The sequence below is a fragment of the Neolamprologus multifasciatus genome, chromosome 3 (assembly GCF_963576455.1).
Source record: "Neolamprologus multifasciatus chromosome 3, fNeoMul1.2, whole genome shotgun sequence".
Taxonomy (NCBI): domain Eukaryota; kingdom Metazoa; phylum Chordata; class Actinopteri; order Cichliformes; family Cichlidae; genus Neolamprologus; species Neolamprologus multifasciatus.
The window spans coordinates 7,265,656-7,289,719 of NC_140441.1; the positions used below are offsets into that span (position 1 = coordinate 7,265,656).

The 24,064-nt window shown below is 42.5% G+C and overlaps 1 protein-coding gene and 1 long non-coding RNA gene across 2 annotated transcripts in view; both read right to left on the reverse strand.

Moving 5' to 3' along the window:
- The window catches only part of LOC146521340 (uncharacterized), a 47,056-nt gene that overhangs the window by 12,207 nt on the left and 10,785 nt on the right, over positions 1–24,064 (reverse strand). The window lies entirely within an intron of this gene.
- Positions 8,951–11,165, reverse strand: LOC146521341 (nuclear factor 7, ovary-like). Its single transcript, XM_085155031.1, has 2 exons — positions 10,911–11,165; positions 8,951–10,809 (listed from the first exon to the last, which is right to left on the reverse strand). Exon 2 carries the CDS (start codon positions 10,790–10,792, stop codon positions 9,401–9,403), a length of 1,392 nt encoding a protein of 463 aa, XP_085011157.1. The 5' UTR covers positions 10,793–10,809; positions 10,911–11,165; the 3' UTR covers positions 8,951–9,400.

The window sequence follows — 24,064 nt, forward strand, 5'->3', positions numbered from 1 at the left end:
AGCGTCTGTTAGCGACATCGACCAGCAGTCCGTGGGCACAAAGAAAATCGGCGCCCAAAATAGGTACAGAGCTAGCGGCAACAACAAAGTTCCATTGGAAATCCCGACCATGAAAACAAACAGTCACAAACCTTTCCCCGAACGTTGCGATGGGAGAGCCATTAGCCGCAATAAGCTGCGGTCCGCAGCCCGCTGCTAAACTGTCGGCTCCGGACGGGGGAAGGAGGCTCTTCTGGGAGCCGGAGTCGACCAGGAAACGTCTCCCAGAGCGCGAGTCTTCTATGAAGAGCAGTTTTTCTTTGTCGCCAGCAGTTGCGGCCGCTACAGCGCGCTGGCGGGGTCCATGTCCCAGGGTCGGAAAAGCACAAGGCGGCAGGCAGCGGCGCGCTCTGGTGCCAAAACGCTGATGGTAGAAACAGAGGTCCCGTCCGTGGTGTCGCTGTGCCGCGATCTTTGCCGTCAGCGAAGGATCGGAGATGTCGGGGCAGGTCAGTGGGGGAGTGGAAGGCGTCGCCGGCGAAGCTGGAACTAGGTCGTGATCGTGGAAACTGCGGGTAGCCAGGAGAATACGATTCGCGTCCTCAGCCAGGGAGCGATAATCCTTCGTGCCCAGAAGCGGAGAGTTGGCGAGGCCGGCTCTCACGGCCGCCGGCAGCTGTCGGAGGAATATGTGGGCGAAGAGGAATCCCCCGTCGTCCGGTCCGAGAAAGGATAGCATGTGCTCCATCAGTTCGAGAGCCGTACCGCCACCCAGGCCTGAGAGGGAGAGGAGCTTCTCGGCTCGCTCTGCGTCGGAGAGGGCATAGCGCCGAAGAAGCAGCTCCTTAAGGGCGGCGTACTTCCCTCGGGTGGGTGGGTCCCGGAGGAGAGTCAATGCACGACGGGTGGCTAGCGGGTCGAGAGAAGCCACTATTCAATTCAATTCAATTCAATTTTATTTATATAGCGCCAAATCACAACAAATGTCGCCTCAAGGCGCTTCATAGATACAGAGAAAAGCCCAACAATCATATGACCCCCTATGAGCAAGCACTTTGGCGACAGTGGGAAGGAAAAACTCCCTTTTAACAGGAAGAAACCTCCGGCAGAACCAGGCTCAGGGAGGGGCGGCCATCTGCTGCGACCGGTTGGGGTGAGAGAAGGAAGACAGGATAAAGACATACTGTGGAAGAGAGACAGAGATTAATAACAGATACGATTTAATACAGAGAGGTCTGTTAATACATAGTGAGTGAGAAAGGTGACTGGAAAGGAAAAACTCAATGCATCATGGGAATCCCCCGGCAGCCTACATCTATTGCAGCATAACTAAGGGAGGATTCAGGGTCACCTGGTCCAGCCCTAACTATATGCTTTAGCAAAAAGGAAAGTTTTAAGCCTAATCTTAAAAGTAGAGACAGTGTCTGTCTCCCGAATCCAAACTGGAAGCTGGTTCCACAGAAGAGGGGCCTGAAAACTGAAGGCTCTCCCTCCCATTCTACTTTTAAATACTCTAGGAACAACAAGTAGGCCTGCAGAGCGAGAGCGAAGTGCTCTAATAGGGTGATATGGTACTACAAGGTCATTAAGATAAGATGGGGCCTGATTATTTAAGACCTTGTATGTGAGGAGCAGGATTTTGAATTCAATTCTGGATTTAACAGGAAGCCAATGAAGGGAAGCCAAAACAGGAGAAATATGCTCTCTCTTTCTAGTCCCTGTTAGTACTCTTGCTGCAGCATTTTGGATTAACTGAAGGCTTTTCAGTGAGTTTTTTGGACATCCTGATAATAATGAATTGCAGTAGTCCAGCCTGGAAGTAATAAATGCATGAACTAGTTTTTCAGCGTCACTCTGAGACAGGATATTTCTAATTTTCGAGATGTTGCGCAAATGGAAGAACGCAGTCTTACATATTTGTTTAATATGTGCGTTGAAGGACATATCCTGGTCAAAAATGACTCCAAGGTTCCTCACAGTGTTACTGGAGGCCAAGGTAATGCCATCCAGAGTAATAATCTGGTTAGATACCATATTTCTAAGCTTTTCAGCGCCGAGTACAATGACCTCAGTTTTATCTGAGTTAAGAAGCAGAAAGTTAGTGGCCATCCAAGTCTTTATGTCTTTAAGACATTCCTGCAGTTTAACTAATTGGTGTGTGTTATCTGGCTTCATGGACAGATAGAGCTGCGTGTCATCTGCATAGCAGTGAAAATGTATGCTATGTCTTCTAATGATGCTGCCTAGGGGAAGCATGTATAATGTAAACAGAATTGGTCCTAGCACTGAACCCTGTGGAACTCCATAATTAACCTCAGTGTGTGAAGAGGACTCTCCATTTACATGCACAAATTGGAGTCTATTAGATAGATATGATACAAACCACTGCAGTGCAATACCTGTAATACCTACAGCATGTTCTAATCGCTCTAATAGAATATTATGGTCAACAGTATCGAATGCTGCACTAAGGTCAAGAAGGACAAGCACAGAGATGAGTCCACTGTCAGAGGCCATAAGAAGATCATTTGTAACCTTCACTAAAGCTGTTTCTGTGCTGTGATGAGCTCTGAAACCTGACTGAAACTCTTCAAATAAACCATTCCTCTGCAGATGATCTGTTAGCTGTTTGACAACTACTCTTTCAAGGATTTTTGATATGAAAGGAAGGTTGGAGATTGGCCTATAATTAGCTAAGACTGCTGGGTCTAGAGATGGCTTTTTGAGTAAAGGTTTAACTGCAGCCACCTTGAAGGCCTGTGGTACATAGCCGATTATTAGAGATAGGTTGATCATATATAAGATCGAAGAATTAATCAATGGCAGGACTTCTTTGAGCAGTTTTGTAGGAATGGGGTCTAAAAGACACGTTGATGGTTTGGAGGAAGTAATTATTGAAGTTAACTCAGAAAGATCGATTGGAAAAAAAGAGTCTAACTTAACATCAATGGAACTAAGAGTAGCTGTAGATAATATTACATCTGTGGGATGATTATTGGTAATTTTTTTCTCTAATGATAAAAATTTTATTTGTGAAGAAGTTCATGAAGTCATCACTAGTTAACGTTAAAGGGATGGTTGACTCAAAAGAGCTCTGACTTTTTGTCAGCCTGGCTACAGTGCTGAAGAGAAACCTGGGGTTGTTCTTATTTTCTTCAATCAGTGATGAGTAGTAAGCTGTTCTGGCTTTGCGGAGGGCTTTCTTATAAAGCAACAAACTATTTCTCCAGGCTAAATGATGATCCTCTAAATTTGTGACACGCCATTTCCTCTCCAGATTACGAGTCATCTGCTTTAGGGTACGTGTTTGAGAATTATACCACGGGGTCAGGTACTTCTGATTAGAGACCTTAGTTTTCACTGGAGCTACAGTATCCAGAGTCGTACGTAGTGAGGAGGTGAAATTATTAACAAGATAATCGACCTCTGTTGGGGTAGCGTTCAGATAGCTGCTCTGCTCTGTGTTGGTACAGGGCATTGACGATGATAACAGTGGCTGGATTATATTCTTAAACTTAGTTACAGCGCTTTCAGAAAGACATCTACTTTGATAAAGTCCACTCTCCACTGCTGCGTAATCAATTATTGTAAATGTAAATGTTATCAAGAAATGATCAGACAGGAGAGGGTTTTCAGGAAACACTGTTAAATGTTCAGTTTCTATGCCATATGTTAAAACAAGATCTAGAGTGTGATTAAAGTGGTGGGTGGGTTCTTTTACATTTTGAGAGAAACCAATTGAGTCTAACAACAGATTAAATGCCATGTTAAGGCTGTCATTTTTAGCATCTACATGGATGTTAAAATCACCCATAATAATTATTTTATCTGAGCTCAGAACTAAATCAGATATAAAGTCTGAGAAATCAGACAGAAACTCTGTGTAAGGCCCAGGTGGACAATAGATGATAACAAGTAAGACTGGTTTCTGAGTTTCACAGCTGGGGTGGACAATGTTAAGCATCAGGCTTTCAAATGAATTAAAAGTCTGTCTTGGTCTTTCATTAATTAATAGACTGGTGTGAAAAATTGCTGCCACACCGCCCCCTCGACCTGTGCTTCGAGATTTCTGGTAGTTAGAATGACTCGGGGGTGTTGATTCATTTAAACTAACATAATCATCCTGCTGCAACCAGGTTTCTGTAAGGCAGAGTAAATCAATTTGTTGATCAATTATTAAGTCATGTACTAACAGAGACTTGGAGGAGAGAGACCTAATATTTAATAATCCACATTTCACTGTTTTACTCTTTGGTTCAGATGTGGATACTGTATTGTTCTTTCTTTGTAATTGTTTATGTTTAAGTTGTTTGTTGCTGGTTTTTACCACTACATGGTGATATTTCGTTCGTCAGCCGAGATGCCACGAAGGGCGAACTGAGCCTCCACGTGCACGAACCACGACGGGGGATCGTGAAGCCAAAAGTCCGGCAGCTCGAGCGCCACAGCAAATGTAGCTGCAGCCGGAGGCAGAGGGCTGGCGGCTGCTGATGCATCCAGAGCGGAGTCGGTGCCACCATCGGACTGCAACATGTTCAAGTCAGGGGTCACCAATGTGAAGAAACACAGACGACACGAGAGCTCTCGATTGACACTGCTCGTTTATTACTTATCACCACACAACTGAACTCGTTTCCCTCCAAAACACAGCAACAACACTTCCTGAGAACTGGGTGTGAGTGGAGCCCTCCAGTGGTCCACCACAATATATCTTTTCCATATGGGTAGAACTTGACTGCATGCAGAGGTGGAACCCCTAACCCTACTCACGTAAATTTGAATAAATGTAAGTCAATGGAAGTGTTTGGAAAAATGTACTTCTAAAAATACTTTTTAGTTCATTCACTCATGAGCTGCTGTAACATGAATCAAAAGGGTGATTTGACACCTCAGCATGCAGTCACGTTCTATAGAGTTTTGCTAATGACCTAATCATTTTATTCAGGTGTGTTGCAGCAGGGACGCATTCAAAAGTTTCAGGACACCGGCCCTTGAGGACTGCAGTTGGGGACCCATGCTCTTAGTGCTTCTTACGGTGTGTTCACACCGAACGCGATAGACGCGAACGAAAACGCCCCTAATTTGACGCGTGCACATTCGCACCTCAACGCGTGTCCAAGAAAAATCCATCGCGTCTCAAAATTGCATATTTTGACGCGCGTGAACCGGAAATGTGGGAGGAAGTTGTGCCAGACCATCTTTGCTAGATGGCAGCTGTGGAGCTAGCGTTTGAAGAGAGAGTCTCCCTTCTCCCGTTGTGGTCCTACAATAAAGCTGCCTTTTCAGTTAAATTCCCATATGAGAGTCCTGCATTTGGGTCGTCCTCCTGCCAGCCACACAGCCAACTGTGACAATCACAGACCAAATTTATCTACCGGCTTGACTGGCGGCTGCAAAACATTGCAAGATAATCATGGTCAGGTATTCTTCCAGTCCACTACTTTACCACGAGTGTTGTTATATCAATTTGGAGGGATGACTCTGTTATCTATATAGTCCACTTTGGATGGTCTGATTTAGAAGAGACGATTTCCAAGAGTTGAAGTGGGGCTTCCTGACAGAAACAATTCAAAATCTATTTTGTTTGACAGGGAGATGATGGATTAAATATCACAAGGATAGAATAATCCTTTAATTGTCCCACAAGGGGAAATTTGGGTGTAACAGCAGCAAGAAAACACATATACAAACAAACAGTACACAAGACACAGAACAGAAACATACACAATTCTTACATATTTACATGAAGGACAATGGTTACCAAAAACTGAGTACCATACTGTTGTTAAATTAAATTAAATTAAATACAGATAAGAGGCAACCCTGGTTATAGTGTGAATCGGTTGATAAAATAGTGCAAGAAACAGCGCTGATGTAAACATCTGTGTTTGTTGGGAGCAGTTCTGATTGTAGAGTCTGACAGCTGCAGGGAGGAAGGACCTGCAGAAACGCTCCTTCATGCATCGAGGATGCAGCAGTCTGTCACTGAAGGAGCTCTGCAGTTCAGCAACATCTACATGCATGGGGTGGGAGACTCTGTCCATCAGAGATGTTATTTTGGCCAGAGTCCTTCTGTCTCCCACCACCTGCACTGGGTCCAGGGTGCATCCCAGAACAGAGCTGGCCTTCCTGATGAGTTTATCCAACCTCTTCCTCTCAGCTGCTGATAAACTGCTGCTCCAACATACAACACTGTAAAAAATAACAGATGCCACCACAGAGTCATAGAAGGTCTTTAAAAGCGCTCCCTCACAATCACTTCTGCTTAGAGCACAATTTCACTTCATTCGTCAGACTTCTTTTAAGTTTGCAGCAGGCAACGTGACTGAGTATTGTGTCAAGATAAGTAGGAAGACCACGCTATAATGGACAGTTTAAGGAAAAGGTCAACTTTACAAGTGTGGCAGCACTAGGTGAGAATAAAGTAAATACTCTTCAGTTTTAAAAGACAACGCCACTCTGGGAATTTCACCCAGAGAATAATCAGTAACACTAATCACCACGAAGGCAGTTAGGTTTGTTATACTCAGTACAGAGACGAGGTTCAATGTTAAAACAAATTGACAATTTATTAACAATTATCTAAAACACAGTATAAAAACACAGTCATAAAAATCCATGTACAAATATGCTTAAAATATATTCAGAGCTGAGGCTTACCAGTGGAGGGGCAGGGATGCCACGCACAAACTCAAAAAAAGAAAACACACCAAGACACAAGTGCAACACAAAAATCACACACTCACACTAATAAACTTAAACAAGGCAGGTGTGTACACTCAAGGGATCCCACCACCAAGGCACCCTGGTCTCCTCCACGTCGGCACTCCGCATCTGAATAAAAGAAACAAAGAAAAGTTTAATAGATAACAAAATTAATGTAGCGCTGGGAGATAACCCTACTGTAGTACCACACTGGTGATCTGCAGCTATAAAAAGGGCCTCCCACCAGTGGTGTAACAAAAATCCAAACTACAAATCAAAAACATACAATCTGGATAAAACTTTAAAATCTGGAGCAAACGGGATCGCCGTATTACTCCAACTAGCCATCTGCCCGACTATAAATTAATCATACGCTCATCAATATGTACGCCAGCTGACTCCCATAACCGGCGTGCATATGGCCGCTGTCCACGCCGACGTCCACGTTAAAAAGCGGGCAGCAGCAGGAAAAGAAACTTTGCAACGGGAACAGACGGTAAAAGCAAAGCAAAGCAGCAGCACCTCAGTTAGCGTGGCGTTGCGTAAAACCAAGGCCCACACTTCCTGCAAAGCATAATAAATAATTACTATAAAACAAACAATAAAAGGCAAGGATCGAGACGAAATTGAATTACGTAACCCCGCGTCATGAAACATGAGCAGGGGCTCATAGGAGGCTTCCACAGCTATGCCCTAAAAACCAATATCCGTTTACCATCAAGTAAGGTAATGCACACACTACGATGGGTAAACACCTACCAGCCGCAATGGAGGCTTCAGAATAATCTCTGCCACACCAAGGGGAAGTCAGGTGACCACCAAGGAGATCTCAGGTAAGCGATCCAGGAATGCTCACAAGGCCACTATTTATACTAGCGCCCCCTAATGTGCCAGGCTGAAAGTGGGTGGAACCAAAGAATAACATTCATCCTGCCACACAAGGAATCTTTTTGTTTTGTGTTTTGACAGAAAGATGAGACGTTTGATGTCTTTGAAGTCTGAGCTCTGGGCTTGAGTCACAATGTGGTTTGGTTAGCTTAGCTTAGCATGATGGCTGTAAACAGGGGGAGCAGCTAGCTTGTCTCTGTCCACAGTCAAAGATAAAGAGCAGCTGTACCTGGGCCTCCTTGTTCTGATGGTTGTTTGTCCATAACGGACGTCTTCAGTTCTCACTGCTGAGTAGACCACAGCTGAATCAGTCTCTGTACAATAAACACAGTAAAATTACTGCAACAGTGCTGTGATATTATTACACTACAGCGATGGAGACATTTCATTCTGTTCTTTTAAGCTTATTAAAAGCATTAAATGGTGTCTTTTTATAAATTTATAAATAGCAGCAACTTTTCACAGTTTTTATTTTTAATCTTAACACCTCTGCAAAACAGTGAGAACAAAGAAATCAGGAAGTTTCTGAGAAAAAGAAGAAGGACGACCACAGAGCTGCAGACTGATGCACTTTTACCACAGAGCATGAAGGAAACATGCAGGACCAGTGTTATCAGCCAAACCCAAACACACTGCAGCAAGAAGCTCCATCAAGTCACTGATGGATATAAAGGACGTTTTATCTGTTCAGTCTCTTCATATGTCTCATGTTCACATGTTCCATATCTTAACTGTGTGTACCGACAAACACGCATGTGTGGGCCTCGTCTGAGCCCTGACATTTATGGCTCAGTCACAGCACTGCTGAATGTGATGTCATCCAACAACAAATACCTGCTGTAGAGCTGCAACAAAGTCCTTCTAGAAGCAAATCCACCCACTCTGTCTACGTGGCTGTGGACACAATTTAAACACTGAGGCTTCAAAATGCAGCATCTACAACACTCACTCTGCCTCCATCCAGCCTTTATTTAGATTTGATGCATCAGTCTCCATGGTGATGAGTACAATTGGCAGCTGAAACTGTTGTGAACTTCTCCATGAGTCATATTTCCTATTTCAGAGCTGCTGATTGGCTCTTTGGGCCCTTTACCTTCAGGAGTCATGGACGAAGCACTGAAGTCGTTCACAGAGAGAAGTGTGAACTGATCAAGCAAAGAAACTGAAACATTTCAAACGGAAGAAACTGAACTGTTTCCTAATTCCTGTGACTCTGACCTTTGACCTGTGTGTTTATTATCTTTATTATTTTTTAAATCTTTGATGTTTGATGTTTCCCTTTGAATCCCCCTGAAGATACTGACAGTGAAGCACGTACATAATACTCCAGCCTTTCAACTCTGAGCTTATTTAGTTCTATTAATACACTGAAATCTCATTTGTGTCATGAAGAAAGTCTTTAATCAAACAGAATTCAAAGATCAGAAACATTTCATATATGGAGTTAAACATGAATCATTGTTTCAACAATAGATTTATTGTTGTCATAAACAGACAAGAAGACAACAACAAACTGCTCCTCCCATTCAACACATGTCAGTCCATATCCCAGCAAACGAAATCATCTCCATTTACACATCAAATAGAAACATGAATCACTTGTAATGATTAGAAACTTGATAGAATTTCAAATCTAGTTTGGGGAGTCATTCAGTGAGAAACAGTGAAATGATTTTCCATGTGAAAAGGTGGACAGCAGAAACAGAAAGAAACAGTGAGAACTAAAAGAGAAACAAAGAGCTTTGGAACAACGAGGCAGCAGGAGGACAGCTGCAGTTTAACAGCTTCAATTCACTGACAGGAAACAACATTAGAAATATCATCATCCTCAACTCATCTGCTGCACTGACACTGACACCTTCAACGGACACACCTTCACTTTATCATCAGTGTTAATGATTGGAAACATCCTGTGAGTGAAAGTGTGTGTGAAGGTGTGTATGTGTGTGTTAGTATCAGGATCAGAGAACGACAGCTTTCCTCTGTTCCAGTCCAGATTCACTCTGATCCTCTGGAACTTCTTCTGGACTGAGAGATCAGTGACACCAGCTGATGGTGATCGTGCTGAGTATTTATCTTCATAGAACCCTATTCTCCATAATCCAGACTGTATGCGTCCCTTCCTCTGCACAGACTCTGCTAACACACCCAGTCTCCACCCTGTACTGTCTCCAACATCAACATCCCAGCTGTGAGTCCCTGAGTTAAAGCCCTCAGAGCCCAGGACAGAGCAGTAACGATTAAACCTCTCTGGATTATCAGGAAGCTGCTGCCTCTCTCCTCCTCGTCTCACACTGGTCAGATCTTCAGACAGGATGAGTTTTGGATGAGCAGTGTTTGGGTCCAGAATGAGAGGAGTGTAGGAGACCATGTCCTTCATCTTGTTCCAGATGTTGAAGGTCAGGTTGCCCAGGTGTTTGGCCTGGTCTATCAGAGCTCCTGAGGGCAGCTGTGGATCATCCAGCAGGGGGCAGCGCTGGACTCTTTCCACTGCAGCCTTGTAGTTGTGCAGGAATGAGACGTCTTCAGCTCTCAGCTCCTCCTCTGTGGCTCTGACTGTGTCTGAAAGAGCTGCTATCTCTCTGCTCAGAGCCTCCATCTTCTCCTTCATCATCCCACTCTTCTGCTCCTCTTCCTCCCTCAGTGCAGCCAGCCTGGCCTCCTCTTCCTCTGCTAGAAACTGCTGAAGCTTCTTAAACTGCTCCTTAATCTGCCTCTCTGTGTGTCGGGCCTGGACCTTAATGTGTTCTGCTGTTTGATCAAACTTCACTTGAACTTCTTCACAAACCTTTAACTTCTTCTTTAAGGGCTCCAGAGTTTCCTGAAGTTCCTTCTTGTGTTGTTGTGCAGCTTCATCGATGGGTCTGAATCTGTGATTGGTGTGTTTTTCTGAGTCTCTGCAGATGTGACACACTGGCTGCTGATGGTCCAGACAGAAGAGTTTGAGTTTCTCAGAGTGCAGACTGCAGAGAGCCTCTGAAGCTCTCTGATCTCTCTCCTGTAAGAACGACTCACACAGGTTCTTTAAAGCCAGATTTAAAGGTGGATCATCCTTTGAAGATCTTCTCTTACAAACTGGACACTCGTGTGTTGGTCTCTCTCTCCACCATCTCTTCAGACAGTCTTTACAGAAGCTGTGGCTACATGACAGAAGAACAGGATCTCTGAAGACCTCCTGACAGACCGGACAGCAGAGATCCTCCTCTGATCTGGAAGCCATTGAGTCTGTGAGTGAAGCTGAAAACAGCAGACAGGAAGTACAGTCAGTCCTGGCTCCCCTCCCTCCTCTACCACCTTCACTGAAACTTCCTTTGAGTCGTGTTTTTGCGCAAACTCACATTCAGTGTGTGGAGCGTCAGCAGCTTGAAGCAGCAGTGTTGGAGTTTTCCACTTTTCTCTCCTGTAACTGGACTCACTCAGAGGAAGCTGCTAGTTTGGTCTGAGCTCAGTCTGATCGTCTGTGCGTCTCTCTTTACTGAGGACGAAGAACTTCCTGTTTCCTGGTTTGTCACATTTGAGTGACGTGAGGGGAGGAGACAAATGTTGCTGTTTGACTTTTAACTAAGGTGTGTTTCAATCCTGCCTGCAGCTCAAAAACTGTAAAACAGGTTTTTGTGTCTTTTCACCTCCACAGGTCACAACATGAAACCTGTTGTGAAGTTTATAAAATAAAGTGTCACTCGGTGGTGCAGCTGTTTGTCAGCTTCTATTTCAGACTTTGTTCTGCTTCTTGTTCAGGTTCCCAGCAGTGGGAGTGTAATGCAGTCACACACACACAGGTGGTGTTAAGGTGGATTCACTTAGTTACAGACAGTGGTGTTATTTCTTGTAACTAAGGGTGTGTTTCACTCCAAAGTTCAGACATTAACCTGCCAGAAGTTGTAAAAGTTACTAATAAAGATCTTTTATCTCATTTCACATGCAGGTCAGAGCATGAAAGCTGTGATGCAGCAGTTTGAGAGAAATTGCTGCTGATATAAAATATTTTTTGTGGTTTTATAAAATATATAAAAGAGCAGAAAGAAAAGAAATAAGTGTAAAGAGTGCAGCAAAATGCATGTTTTAGTGTGAGTTGGTTCATCTGATCTGGTTGTGTAAAAGTCACTGCATGACACTGAGTATGGTACAGGCACCGATCGGTTTTCTATCGCCCATTTGCTGGGAGTAAGAGCGCCCTCCGTTTGCGAGGTGCACCTGCTGCTTGCGGCACAGGAGAGGGCGGGGCGGCGGGGGATTCTCTGGCTGGCTGGTGCAGCATCTAATAATCAACTCAAAACAAAATAAAAACAAACCAACAAACACGAAAACACCAGACATCATGATACAGACTTATAATATGTACCAATGTTTTTTTTGTTTAAACAAACAATAAATTTAAGAAGAGTAAGGAAATAAAGATACACTTTAGGACTCCGGGTAAAGGGATCAATAACAATTTAAAATTTACAGTTTGATGATTTAAAGTCTCACACACAACCCGTCGAAAGGGGAGGGGGCCCGGCTGCTTCCAAATAGAGCACATTTCATTCATAATGATGTAAATCCAATTATGTATTCATGATTTGAATCCTGGGTTGTGTGAAATCTCAGAAATAAACCTTAGACAAAGCAAATCTGTGAACTAAGGTGTAGGTGTGTTAGATTATGTTGTGGTGATCCTCGAGTTGGGGAATTTGTGATCATACTGGAGTGCAAAATTAAAACCAAGATGGACAAGAAAAGTTCAAAGCCATCAGGTGCTCAGTTTAGAAAAAAGAGAAAAGAAGAGGAGGAGAAACGAGCAAAAGATGCAGGTAAGCAGATGTGTGATTGGATAATGGCAGGTCATCCTGAAACAATCAGAATCAGAATACTTTATTAATCCCTAAGGAAATTATGTGGATTACATTTGCTCCAAGAAGAAATGGTAAAAATAGAAACAGTAACAGACTAAACTCCAAACATTATGTTACAGATTTTAATATTAATTAGTCATTGTCAGTTGTTGATTTGTCCTGTTCTCATTGTATGACGTATTATGATGGCTGTTTGGTAGCTGTTTGCATACAATGTATACTCTCTCTCTTCATATGTGTGTGTCTGTGTGTGTTTCTCTGGTGAAATTCAGTGTGGTTTCGACAACAGTTTTATGTTAATGTATAACCCTTAATATGTTTTATGTGTGTGTGTGTGTGAGGGGGGGGGGGGGGGGGGGGGCAGAGGGAGTGTTCGCCCGGGGTGCCAAACAGGCTAGGACTGCCACTGTCTGGATGGCAGAGTAACGCTGGTTTCTTGTCCTTTTTTCATTCATAAAGCAGCTGCTCTGCTGTAACACTCAGTGTAACCAGTAGATGGCAGCAGATTTATACTGAGCTTCTCCTCCAGGAGGAGGAATGAAGTAAAAAAAACAAAACTTGGCGACCACGTGGTGACAGAAGCCGGTTTTTCTCCTCTTTTACTGGTAATTGTAACATTGTAATTAGGCTTCTCTTTTTTTGCTGTTTTTGTTTTGAACAAACAAATACAAAAAGGAGAAAAAAATTGTTTCTACTCATGAAAACATTTAAGCAGCTACCAGAAACTGACAACTTTTAAATCTGTTGTTTGTTTGTTTTTCCAATGTCAGCTGCTTCCTGGTATATTTGTTGTTGAGTAAGGAAGTAAAACTCTTCAGCATCAAACACACAGTGATGGTTTTTCAGTAAAGCGCACTTTAAAAATGTAAGTAAACTATAGAATACATTGTTTGACTTGTGTGAGTCGAATTGAGAGAGAAATGAAAGTGAAACACATAAAAATCTCTGTAACATGTGGATGTCCTCTGGTCTGAGGTGCTGGGGGGACCAGTTAGAGACCAGCAGCTGGACGTCAGTGGTTGGACTGGTGGACTACTTCAGTGAAGAGTAGACGACGTCTTGGTTTATATCTGACCCAGATAGACTGCAGGTCATAACTTCTTACCTGAAGTTCAGTTCACCTGACGCTCGGACCGGCGGCCACCTCGGGTCTCTCCTCCTGCCCCTTTCCCTCCTCCACCTGAGACTCTCACCACTCACAAATCTTTATATGAAACACTCAGAGTGTTTTCAGTTACTGCTCAGGTTATTTTAACTTCATGTTAAAATAGTTTAACATGAAGTCAAATGTGAGATAAACAGACCTGATAAAGGAGGAACTGAAAGGTTAACATTCAGTTTCCTCAGAGCAGCTGAATGAAGCTGTGAGGAACCGAATGTTAGTTAATTGCACAGAACATTAAAGAAGTGAGTTATTAAGTATATTTTCATATTTAGTAAATATGATAGCAGTCTTTGATCTGTCAGAGGTTAAAGAAATGCTCTTAATGATAATAACAGATTGCATGTATAAAGCGCTTTCTAGGCACCCAAAGTGCTTTACAATTGGTTCACTCTAACATTCACACACTGGTGAAGGTGAAGTTACAGTGGTAGTCACAGCTGGGGCAGACTGACAGAAGCGAGGCTGCCATATCGCGCCATCGGCCCCTCTGGCCAACACCAGTAGGGTGCTGCAGCCACTGAAGGAGCTGCTCAGGGATGACGTCTACCACCAGCTCCTTGGTTTTATTAGTGTTGATCTGGAGGTAGTTCCGCTGGCACCAGTCCACAAAGTCTCTGTACTCCTTGTCGTCCCCATCAGTGACGAGGCCGACTATTGCAGAGTCATCAGAGGACTACTGCAGGAAGCACTGGGTGGAGCTGTAGGAGAAGTCTGCAGTGTAGATGGTGAAGAGGAACGGAGCCAGAGCCGTTCCCTGTGGGGGCCCCGTACTGCAGACGACCCTGTCCGCCATACATCCCTAAGTTCTCACATACTGTGGTCGGTCGGTGAGGTGGTCCAGAATCCAGGTAGTGCGTTGATGGTCCACTCCTGCTTGTCCTTCAGGACTGTGGGAAGATTGGTGTTAAAGGCACTGGAGAAAACAAAGACCATGATTCTCACAGTGCTCCCAGCGGTCTCCAGGTGAGAGAGGGAACGATGTAGGAGGTGAATGACGGCATCATCCAGTCCAGTGCCAAGTAAAGCCGTCTTCCTCTGAGCACCAGCTTTTCTATTGGTTCAAACACAGAGGTGGAGGGCTACGTTTTTTCTTTGTGAAAAGACAACTTAAAAAAAACATTCAAACATGAAGCTTTTATCTAGAAAAGCTAAAAAAAAATGTATCATTGAGTAGTTTTTCAACATAATCTGAGTTTTTGTGGTAAATATTTATATGTACTTATATGCCACAATTTTACTCTCTTAAGTGCTTTCTGTCTAACATTCAAACTGATGGATGCATCAGACAAAAACTTGGGTTTTGTATGTTGTCCAAGGATATTTGGCATGCAGACTGGAGCATCAAGGGATCAGTTCACAAGCTTTATAATTAGTGGATGATCTGCTCTACCTCCTGAGATGAAGCCACTCCAGGAATGCCAACAATTATCCATCTGTTTAATGGAGACATCAATTGTCCCCTTGTGTCAACATCTTGTAGTTTGGTTAATGAATAAATTCAAATTCAAATTCAAATTTTATTTGTCACACACACACAACCATACACAGTATGACATGGGGGTGAAATGCTTGTAGCTGCGCAATGCCCGACCATTAAATGACAGAAAAAAGATTTACAGTATTTACAATTTACTACAAAATTTACAAATTAACTTAGGAATTTACAGTAAAAAATAAAAATAAAAATAAATAAAAATGTGCAAACAGCAGAGAGAGATTATAAAGATTATAAATTTTAGCAAATTATAGGAAATGTGTGGTGGTGCGTGTGGTGATGTGATGTGTGTGAGAGTCCAGTCTTATAGTGATGTGTGTGGGAGAGTCCAGTCCTACGCCTGGTTCAGGGCCCGAATAGCCTGGGGGAAGAAGCTCCTCCTCATTCTCTCTGTTTTGGCCTTAAGGGAGCGGAAGCGCTTCCCAGACCTCAACAGTGAGAAGAGTCCATTGTTGGGATGGGAGAGGTCCATCATAATCTTCCTAGCTTTGGACTTGCACCGCTTGGTGTAGATGGACAGCAGGTCAGGGAGCTCTGATTGAATGATGCGTTCGGCTGAGCGCACCACTCTTTGCAGATCTCGTCTGTCCTGCTTGGTGCAGCTCCCAAACCAGGTGCAGATGTTTGCCGTCAGGACGCTCTCGACGGTGCAGCAGTAGAAGTTCTTGAGCACCTTCAGTGGCAGATGGAAGTCTCTGAGTCTTCTGAGGAAGAAGAGACGCTGACGGGCTTTCTTAACCAGGGTGTTGATGTGGCAGGACCATGACAGGTCCTGAGTGATGTGGACACCCAGGTATCGGAAACTGTCCACTCTCTCCACTGGCGTGCCACTGATGATGAGGGGTTTGTAATTCCTCGCCTGCTTTGTGGTGAAGTCCACGATCAGCTCCTTAGTCTTGCTGATGTTTAGGAGGAGGTTATTCTCCTGGCACCAGGTCTCCAGGTTCCTAATCTCCTCCAGGTAGGCCGTCTCGATGTTGTCGGAGATCAGGCCTACAACAACAGTGTCATCAGCAAACTTGACAATGGAGGTGGTGTCTGATGTGGCTACACAGTCATGAGTGTACAGTGAGTACAGCAGGGGGCTTAAAACGCAGCCCTGAGGCACTCCAGTGCTGAGTGAGATGGAGGGGGAGACTTGTTTTCCCACCCTCACTGATTGGGGTCTGTCTGTGAGGAAGTTGAGGATCCACTGACACAGTGATGAGCTGAGTCCTAGATCCGTCAACTTGGTGAAAAGCTTAGAGGGAATTATTGTGTTGAATGCTGAACTGTAGTCCACGAACAGCATCCTAACATAATTCCCTCTGCCAGTGTCTAGGTGACTCAGGGATGTGTGGAGCAGGTGAGATATGGCATCGTCTGTGGAACGATTAGTCCGGTAAGCAAACTGAAGTGAGTCGATGGTGGCAGGAAGTGAAGAAGAAGAATGAATAAATGTATTTCCTCACACATGGTTTATTTATTTATGGCCACTAGAGGGAGATGTTGAACTTTAAAGACTAACATGGATATAAACAGATCATCAACATTTCTTTAATATTTTGTCAATAATAAAATGACAGTAATGTGATTACAGTAACAGTAATGTGATTACAGTAACAGTAATGTAAAAAAAAATTCACCACCATCTGAACATTATTTATTCGATGGACTTTATTGTTACCAAACAGAACTGTTCTGGACTCACACGTCCAAGTTAACCAACCACCAACATGTACAGATAAAGAGCAACAAATCATAAGTTCATCTACTGCACTGATTCTTTGATGTGCAGCAGGTTTTAAGCATGACAGAGATTCTCTGCTACGAGCGAGTTGTTAAGCCGTACACTAGACAACACTAAACACTAAACAAAGCTCCGACTGTGAGTTTTAATCAGTGTTGGTCAAGTTACTTGAAAAAAGTAATCAGTAACTAATTACTGATTACGACTGTGGGTTTTAATGTTATGGACATGTGCATATGTTATTTGGAGAATGTATAAATGTTGCTGTACTTGATTCTAATCTGCTGTCAAGTCTCATACACACAAAAATTGCAGTTACTAGAACACAGAACAAACACCAGGTAAAGCTGTTCGATCAATAAAACTAATTTCACCTGAGACAAACTGAAGTGATTTACACATCTCTGTTATCAGGCTGTGGGACATAAAGTTTAATGTTTAAAGGGGTCCAGTGTAAAGATCCACAGCTCTAATGTGCAGCCGTCACCTTAGAAATAAACAGCAGCACAGAGAGTGTGCTAAGTGGTTAAAATATTTCTCATCACCATCTGATAACAACTGTTATTGTGTGGAAGAAGGGTCACATGACTTGCAAAACACTCCTTTTAATGTGAATGCAGACAGGAGTCTGAGCAGAAAGCTGAACAGACATCGATAACCTTTCTGAAACCATCTGCAGCTGGAGATTTAATGTAGGTTTGTCAAGCCAGCTAATGATTGACTGTGTGTTGAACTACACCCACAGTATACAGCAGGTTTCTCTAAGTTTTTTCATCTCTGTGAGACTTGAATTTGTTTTAATATGAGTTATATAAAGGAATATTTTGTGTTCACAGGCTGAAGTTACTTTTTTTTACCTCTATCAACAGAAAAAAAAATTGTTTGAAAATACAAATCCTGTAATTTCCAAATACAGGACATAAATATGAAAACCTATGCTACAGAAAAGTACAATAAGATGAGCAGCTGGAAGCCAAAAGAAATTCCCATCAACAAATCCTATAAAAACTGTGAAGATGAACAAACTCTGTAGTTCACAGAGTCTCTGACAGACAGAGACACACTGACACAGTCTGAACAGGTTTGATGATAATCAGAGAAATTTATCATCAAACCAACTCTGGACGTGTTTGATGTCTGTCTGCTGGATGATCAGATCATCTGTCTGTACCTGAATGTTCACTGACAACACTGAGAGTCTGAACAGCAGCAGGAGAAAAACTCTGAGACATTTCAAACAGCCTGCAATTCAACAGGAGGCTGCTATGAATCCTGATTCTGCTTCTTTTTATGTTTTCTGTAGATCAGAAAAACAACAAAATCAGTAACAAGAAGCACAGCAAAAACTGACAGACCAACAAGTAGGACTAGAGATCCATTCTCTGTGTGTCCTCCGTGGTGTTTTTTTTTGATCTAAAAGACAAAACAACACAGAGCAGAGAGGTTAACGGTTGGAGACTATAGATGTTCATCTGTCTATAGAAGATGGAACTACAGAGACCACAGAGCTTTATTTGTAAAACAAACTTCCTGAAATTCTTAGGTTTTAATATCAACACTTTTGACTACTGCAAGTCATTATTATCAGGATTATTAAATCTTATGATTTAATAAAGAAATTTGCAGACTTGCACAGAGATGGTAAAATTATGATGACTGATAACGGAGATGAAGACAACAGACGACGAGGACAGAGAGGAACAGGGGTTTAAATGCACCAAGGAGGCAGTCAGAGAGAACTCGGGACAACTGGAGACATTTAAGGATGCAGGGACTGACAGAGACGGGGAAGACGTCTCATCGTGACGAGTAAAGTTTACCTTGACTGGATGGGCAGCTCTCCATCCAAAGCTCTGATCCTAGAATCACCCCTAAACCCACCCGAGGGATTAATAAAGTTTCAACTAATCTGATCTAAGATGTGATATTGATGAGCCCGTTAACTTACACAGCTTTCATTCCAGGCTTCAAACAGGTTCAACTTTATTGATATATCAGCTCTTCTCCCATCTTACTGGCATAAACATTTAAAGCACTCACAGCTGCTCTGTCTACAGCAGGGTTTTACTTTCAGTCTTCATTGTGTGTTTAACCTCTTCATACTTTTCTGATATTGTAATTTTATCTTCCTTTGTAACATCTGCCGCTCTGCTGTCTGTACACTGATCCACGGCTGTGGTTGGTCAGATGTTGCCATCACCGGGGAAAATCCAGGGTTAACTTAGCGAGTTGCTAATCAGGTTGGTGTGATTGTTTTTCTCCTGACTGATGATGTTAGTGTGAATCCAGATAACAGAAAGATCCTGTGGATATGCTGAACTCTCCTCACAGTTCAGAGCCCTACAGAGACAGAAAAACGCCACATTAAACCTGCTGTGGTTGACCTCTGACCTCTAACTGATCCTGTTTGATCTGTGAAAGGATGAGCTCAGATGAAATCAGGTGTGTGAGGCAGAGAAATAAGAACAAGGACTTAGGCTACGTCTACACTAATGATAACAATGACACGTTTTAGTCATGTGATGCAGTCATGTGACCTATTAAACTTAGATAGCAGAGGGCATCGTACAGCAGTTGTTTTGTTTGCTCTCAGTTTTGACAGCCCTATCAGTTTGTGCATGCTTCAGATAGCTTTTCTTCAAACTCTCTAACTCTCACTCGCTTTTGCCACTTTGTACTTTTGTGTTACTCGCAGCAACAACTCCATCTCATTGTTAGTCCATTTAAAAAACTCTGTGCTTTTCCTCAACATTTTCCCGCCAGCTGAGGCAGGCCTTGCATTTCACACTTGTGCTCAATGTGGATGCATAACTCAATGATGGGGACGCTGAGCATTTTCAGACGAAAACGCTGTTTTCAGATCTCTCCGGGCTCGTGTGGACGTAGCCTTAGTTTAGGTGTGGTTTCTATTAAGGAAGGGTCTTAAGTAAGCATGTAAATTGTGACTATTTTTAACATTTGACACATTTATAATTCTGTGTATTGCTTTTGTCCTTCAGCTCCGGGACTGTTCATTGTTTTGGGATGTTCATCTTCCTGACCGGGTTGGAAGGATGGACACATTTTATTGCTCTGAGTCATTTTGTAGGCCACACTTAAGTTATAGTTTGTTAATTCCCAGATTGAATAGAATTTTTTATAATTTTGTCACAGATCGTAAAACAACCTGTAGCTGCCCTCCAAGGTGCTCAGGAACTTTTACTCCTGCACCATAGAGAGCATCCTGACGGGAAACATCTCAACCTGGTTCGGGAACAGCACCATGCAGGACAGACGAGCTCTACAGAGGGTTGTGCGATCAGCTGAGCGCACCATCCGCTCAGAGCTCCCTGACCTGCACTCAATCTACAGCAGGCGGTGCTGGACCAAGGCCAGGAAGATGGTGAAGGACCTCAGCCATCCCAACAACAGACTGTTCTCTCTGTTGAGGTCAGGAAAGCGATTCTGCTCCCTGAAGACCAACACAGAGAGACTGAGGAGGAGCTTCTTCCTGCAGGCGATACGGTCTCTCAATCACACCACCACACAGTACTGACCCACACATATGGTTCTTACACACACACTGGACATTGTTTTCACTTCATCACTTAAACCACTTTAAGCATATTTGCACAAGACACTAAATAATGTGGATTGCACAACACTGGACATTATATTTCTTCATTTCCAGTTAATACTTGTACAGCTGCTGTTATTGTGTATATATATTTATATTTCTTCATACATTCTTATATATTTCTATACTGTGTATTGTGTATTTTGTTGTACAGTTATTTTATTTTCAACTTTAATTTATATATTTTATTTATTCCTTCCTAGTTAAATTGACCCTTTTTAATTTTCATATTTATTTCCTATCTTATTCATAGACTTTTCTTTTTTTCTTTAGGTCACGAGCAGTTGTGTAAGCATTTCACTGCATATCGTACTGTGTATGACTGTATGTGACAAATAAACATTTGAATTTGAATTTGAATTTGTGATCCATGCAGAGAAGGGCGAGGACCATGGTTGGTTGGTTCAAAGATCTGCTTCCTTTGGTCGGCTGTCAGTCTGAGAACTGCCTTGTTTTAAACATAGGTCAGGTTTTATAGAGGTCCGACTGTCTGACTTATCTGAACGTGTAGAGAGCGTCGCTGCAGCTTCCTGTTTGGCCCCTGATGAAAACACCAGAACAAACGTGCTTATCGCAGGAAAAAAAATCTTTTCCTCTTTGATAAAGTTTTTGTGAGAGCTGGACCGGAGGGGTTTGAGGTTTGATCAAGAATCAAAAGTATGTTAATTGAAATAAAAGGAGAATAAAAGGAGTGCGACCGTTGTCTGTTAACTCCCAGTGCTCATCAATGGGACCAATGACAGGAAGGTAAAAGATAAGATTACAGCCAAACATCCAAGTGCTTGATGATAGTTTGGAAAACTTATGAATAATGTGAGTCCTGAGCCACTCCTCGTGTCCAAACATTAATGAAAATACAGCATAAAAGGCAAAACCAGAGTCAGGTTAAGAGTCCATATTTGGTGCGCCCACCTTTGTTCTACAACCTGAACTCTCTTAATCAGATCTCTTGTAATGTCTTTAAGTCGTCTTTAGGAACAGTTCTCCAGGTGTTTTAAGTGCTTTTTGTTCTCTGTGAAGATGATCCCACGCTGCTTCGATAAAGCTCCGGGTTCTGGGGAGGCCAGTCCATGACCGATAGTGTCCAGGTATTTTATTGCATTGTTAGTATGTTTAGGTTCATTGTCATGCTGAAAAATAAAGCTGTTTCTTTGCAGAAGGTATTACACGGTGGCTCAAACAACGACCGTATGTTTATTCATTTATAATTCTATCAATTTTATCACGGCCTCCAACCCCTCTGGCTAAAATGCAACCATGCAAACCATGACGGAGCCTCTACCATGTTTTACTTGTGTAGTTTGGCATGCCGCATTTCCTTGACAACTTCTTGGCAGACATTTTTCTACTGAGACCATTTCTGATGAGGCTTCAGTTTACAGTCAGGTCATGTGTCAGCTGTTTGCTGGATCTTTGCCTACTTCCTTATAACATGACTTTCAGACACTCCTCAGCAGTGTTAGGAGCTGTTTTTATGCTTTAATGATTCATGGGACTGGATTCTAGGATTTAAGGACTGGACAGGAAATGTAAAATAAATAAATAAAACAAAACAAATAACACTATTGCTCAGAATAAATTTACAAGAAAGCTTCCAAAGAGATTTCAGGCTTTGCTGAAGAATAAAATACTGACGTTGTAGCTTGTTATAACTGTACAAACTCTCTTTTTGCCGTACAAGCTGTATTCCCATATGTTTCAATGGATCAATGCATCTTTTTTCCATTTTCCTAATGAAATATAAAAACATGAGGGGAGGTTTGAGACTTTGGGGCATCTCTGTAACTACACAAAATGTTCTCCGCTCCATTTTCTTTTTCTCACTTCCTTTTCCGTTCTTTATTAAGCCCTCATCCCAACTTTTGTTTTAGATGTGTGGCTGCCATCGAACTAAAAATTAAGTAATACGTTTCCTAAAATGATAATGTTCTCAGTTTGTACATTTGATATTGTCAAGTCCGGCTGTGTGGCAGGATCCAGTAGCAGGACAAAAAGATAAACTAAGTGCGGCAGCTTTATTGCTGAAGCTTGAAAACTCAACAAAATACAAAAAAACAAGAAGTCAGGCAAGAGGGGAAAAGCCTGAGTGAACGACACAACAAGGAATCGAGGGAAACTGAGGACATAAATACACACAGGCTCAGGAGAGGATGGCCAACAAGTGGGACTCATTACAGAGTAAAGTGACACAGGAAGCAAAACTGAAGATGATGCTGGATCAAAATGAAACAGGAATGAACAAACACAGAGAGCAGGACTAAGACATGTGAATGTGACCCTGGGGCTAAGGATGGACAGACAGAAGACAAGTGGGATGACATATGGGACAAGAAGGGAGAAAACACAGGGAATACAAACATAAACCTAACCTGAGACTGTCATGGTCCTGGGTCATTTTGACCGTGTTCTCAGTTTTCCTGTGGTTTTGTATTTTGTTCCTTATGTTCATTGGATTGTTTGGTTTGTATTTGGATCCCCCCTGTGTCCATGCTGTTATTGTGTTCTGTGTTCTCCTCATCCCCTCGTGTATTCATCCTTGTTCTCTGCCTCTCTCTCTCTGCTCATCTCTGTGTACTGTGTTGTGTTTAAGGTCCACATCTCGGTGTCAGTATTTTCAGTTTCGTGTCCTCCCCGCTCGGTCATGAGTAATTGTCCTCAGCTGTGTTCCCACTTCCCTCATTACCTTCTGTGTATTTATGTCAGAGTATCCCTTTGCTCCGTGTTGCGTCGTCCCTCTAGGTTGTGTGCATTTCCCGTGTCTTCCCAGCGCCTTAGCTTCAGTTTCTCCCAGTATAGTTTTGTATGACTTCTTATGTTCCTGTTAATAAAGACCTGCCTTTGAGTTCATCTCCGTGTGTCTAGAGCCGTGCATTTGGGTCCTCTCTTGCCTTCACACAGCCGCCGCATGACAGAGACCGGACAGGAAATGCAGAAAGACACTAACATTATGAGGAACCAAAGGACTAGAAGCAAAGATAAACTCAGGAAAAAATATTATACTTTATACTAAATAATACAAACTGAACATAAATCATCACTTTAATCCAGAAAAAGTCAAAACAAAAGTCTAATTACTGGGTCAGAGGACAACAATGTTTTTATATGTCTTTATTTATATGTTAGTCAGCAACTAGTTATTCTTCATAACTACTTCCCTGAATCGGCAGTGGGTCATTTATGCACCTGCAGCTTTCCTCGCATGTGGTCATTTCTCACGGTCAAGAAGAAGAGAGAGAGCCCACGGCCCTCATAGGAGTCGTCTTTGAATAACATCACTACTGTTAGTCAAACACATCTATAATTTTGCTGCTTAGCAAATTAGTTGGACTCAAAATACAGAAGAAAGAGGAAGAGACATTATTACAATCAAAGGGATGTTTCATTTTGTAAAGTGTAACTCGTGAAATACAGAAAATTCTGTATTTTCTTTAACCAATTTACATATATTTGGTATTCATTCAGTGTAACACACAGAAACACATAAAACCTTTTGTGCTTTCAAAAGTTAAGAAACCAGCAACATTGTTTTGACATAATTTGAGGTTAACTGAGATGATTACATGATATTTGAGTTTCTCTGTGATAATCGATAAAGCACTTCCTGACATTTATGACTTCATTCACAACAAATCAATTAAAAATATCATTTAAA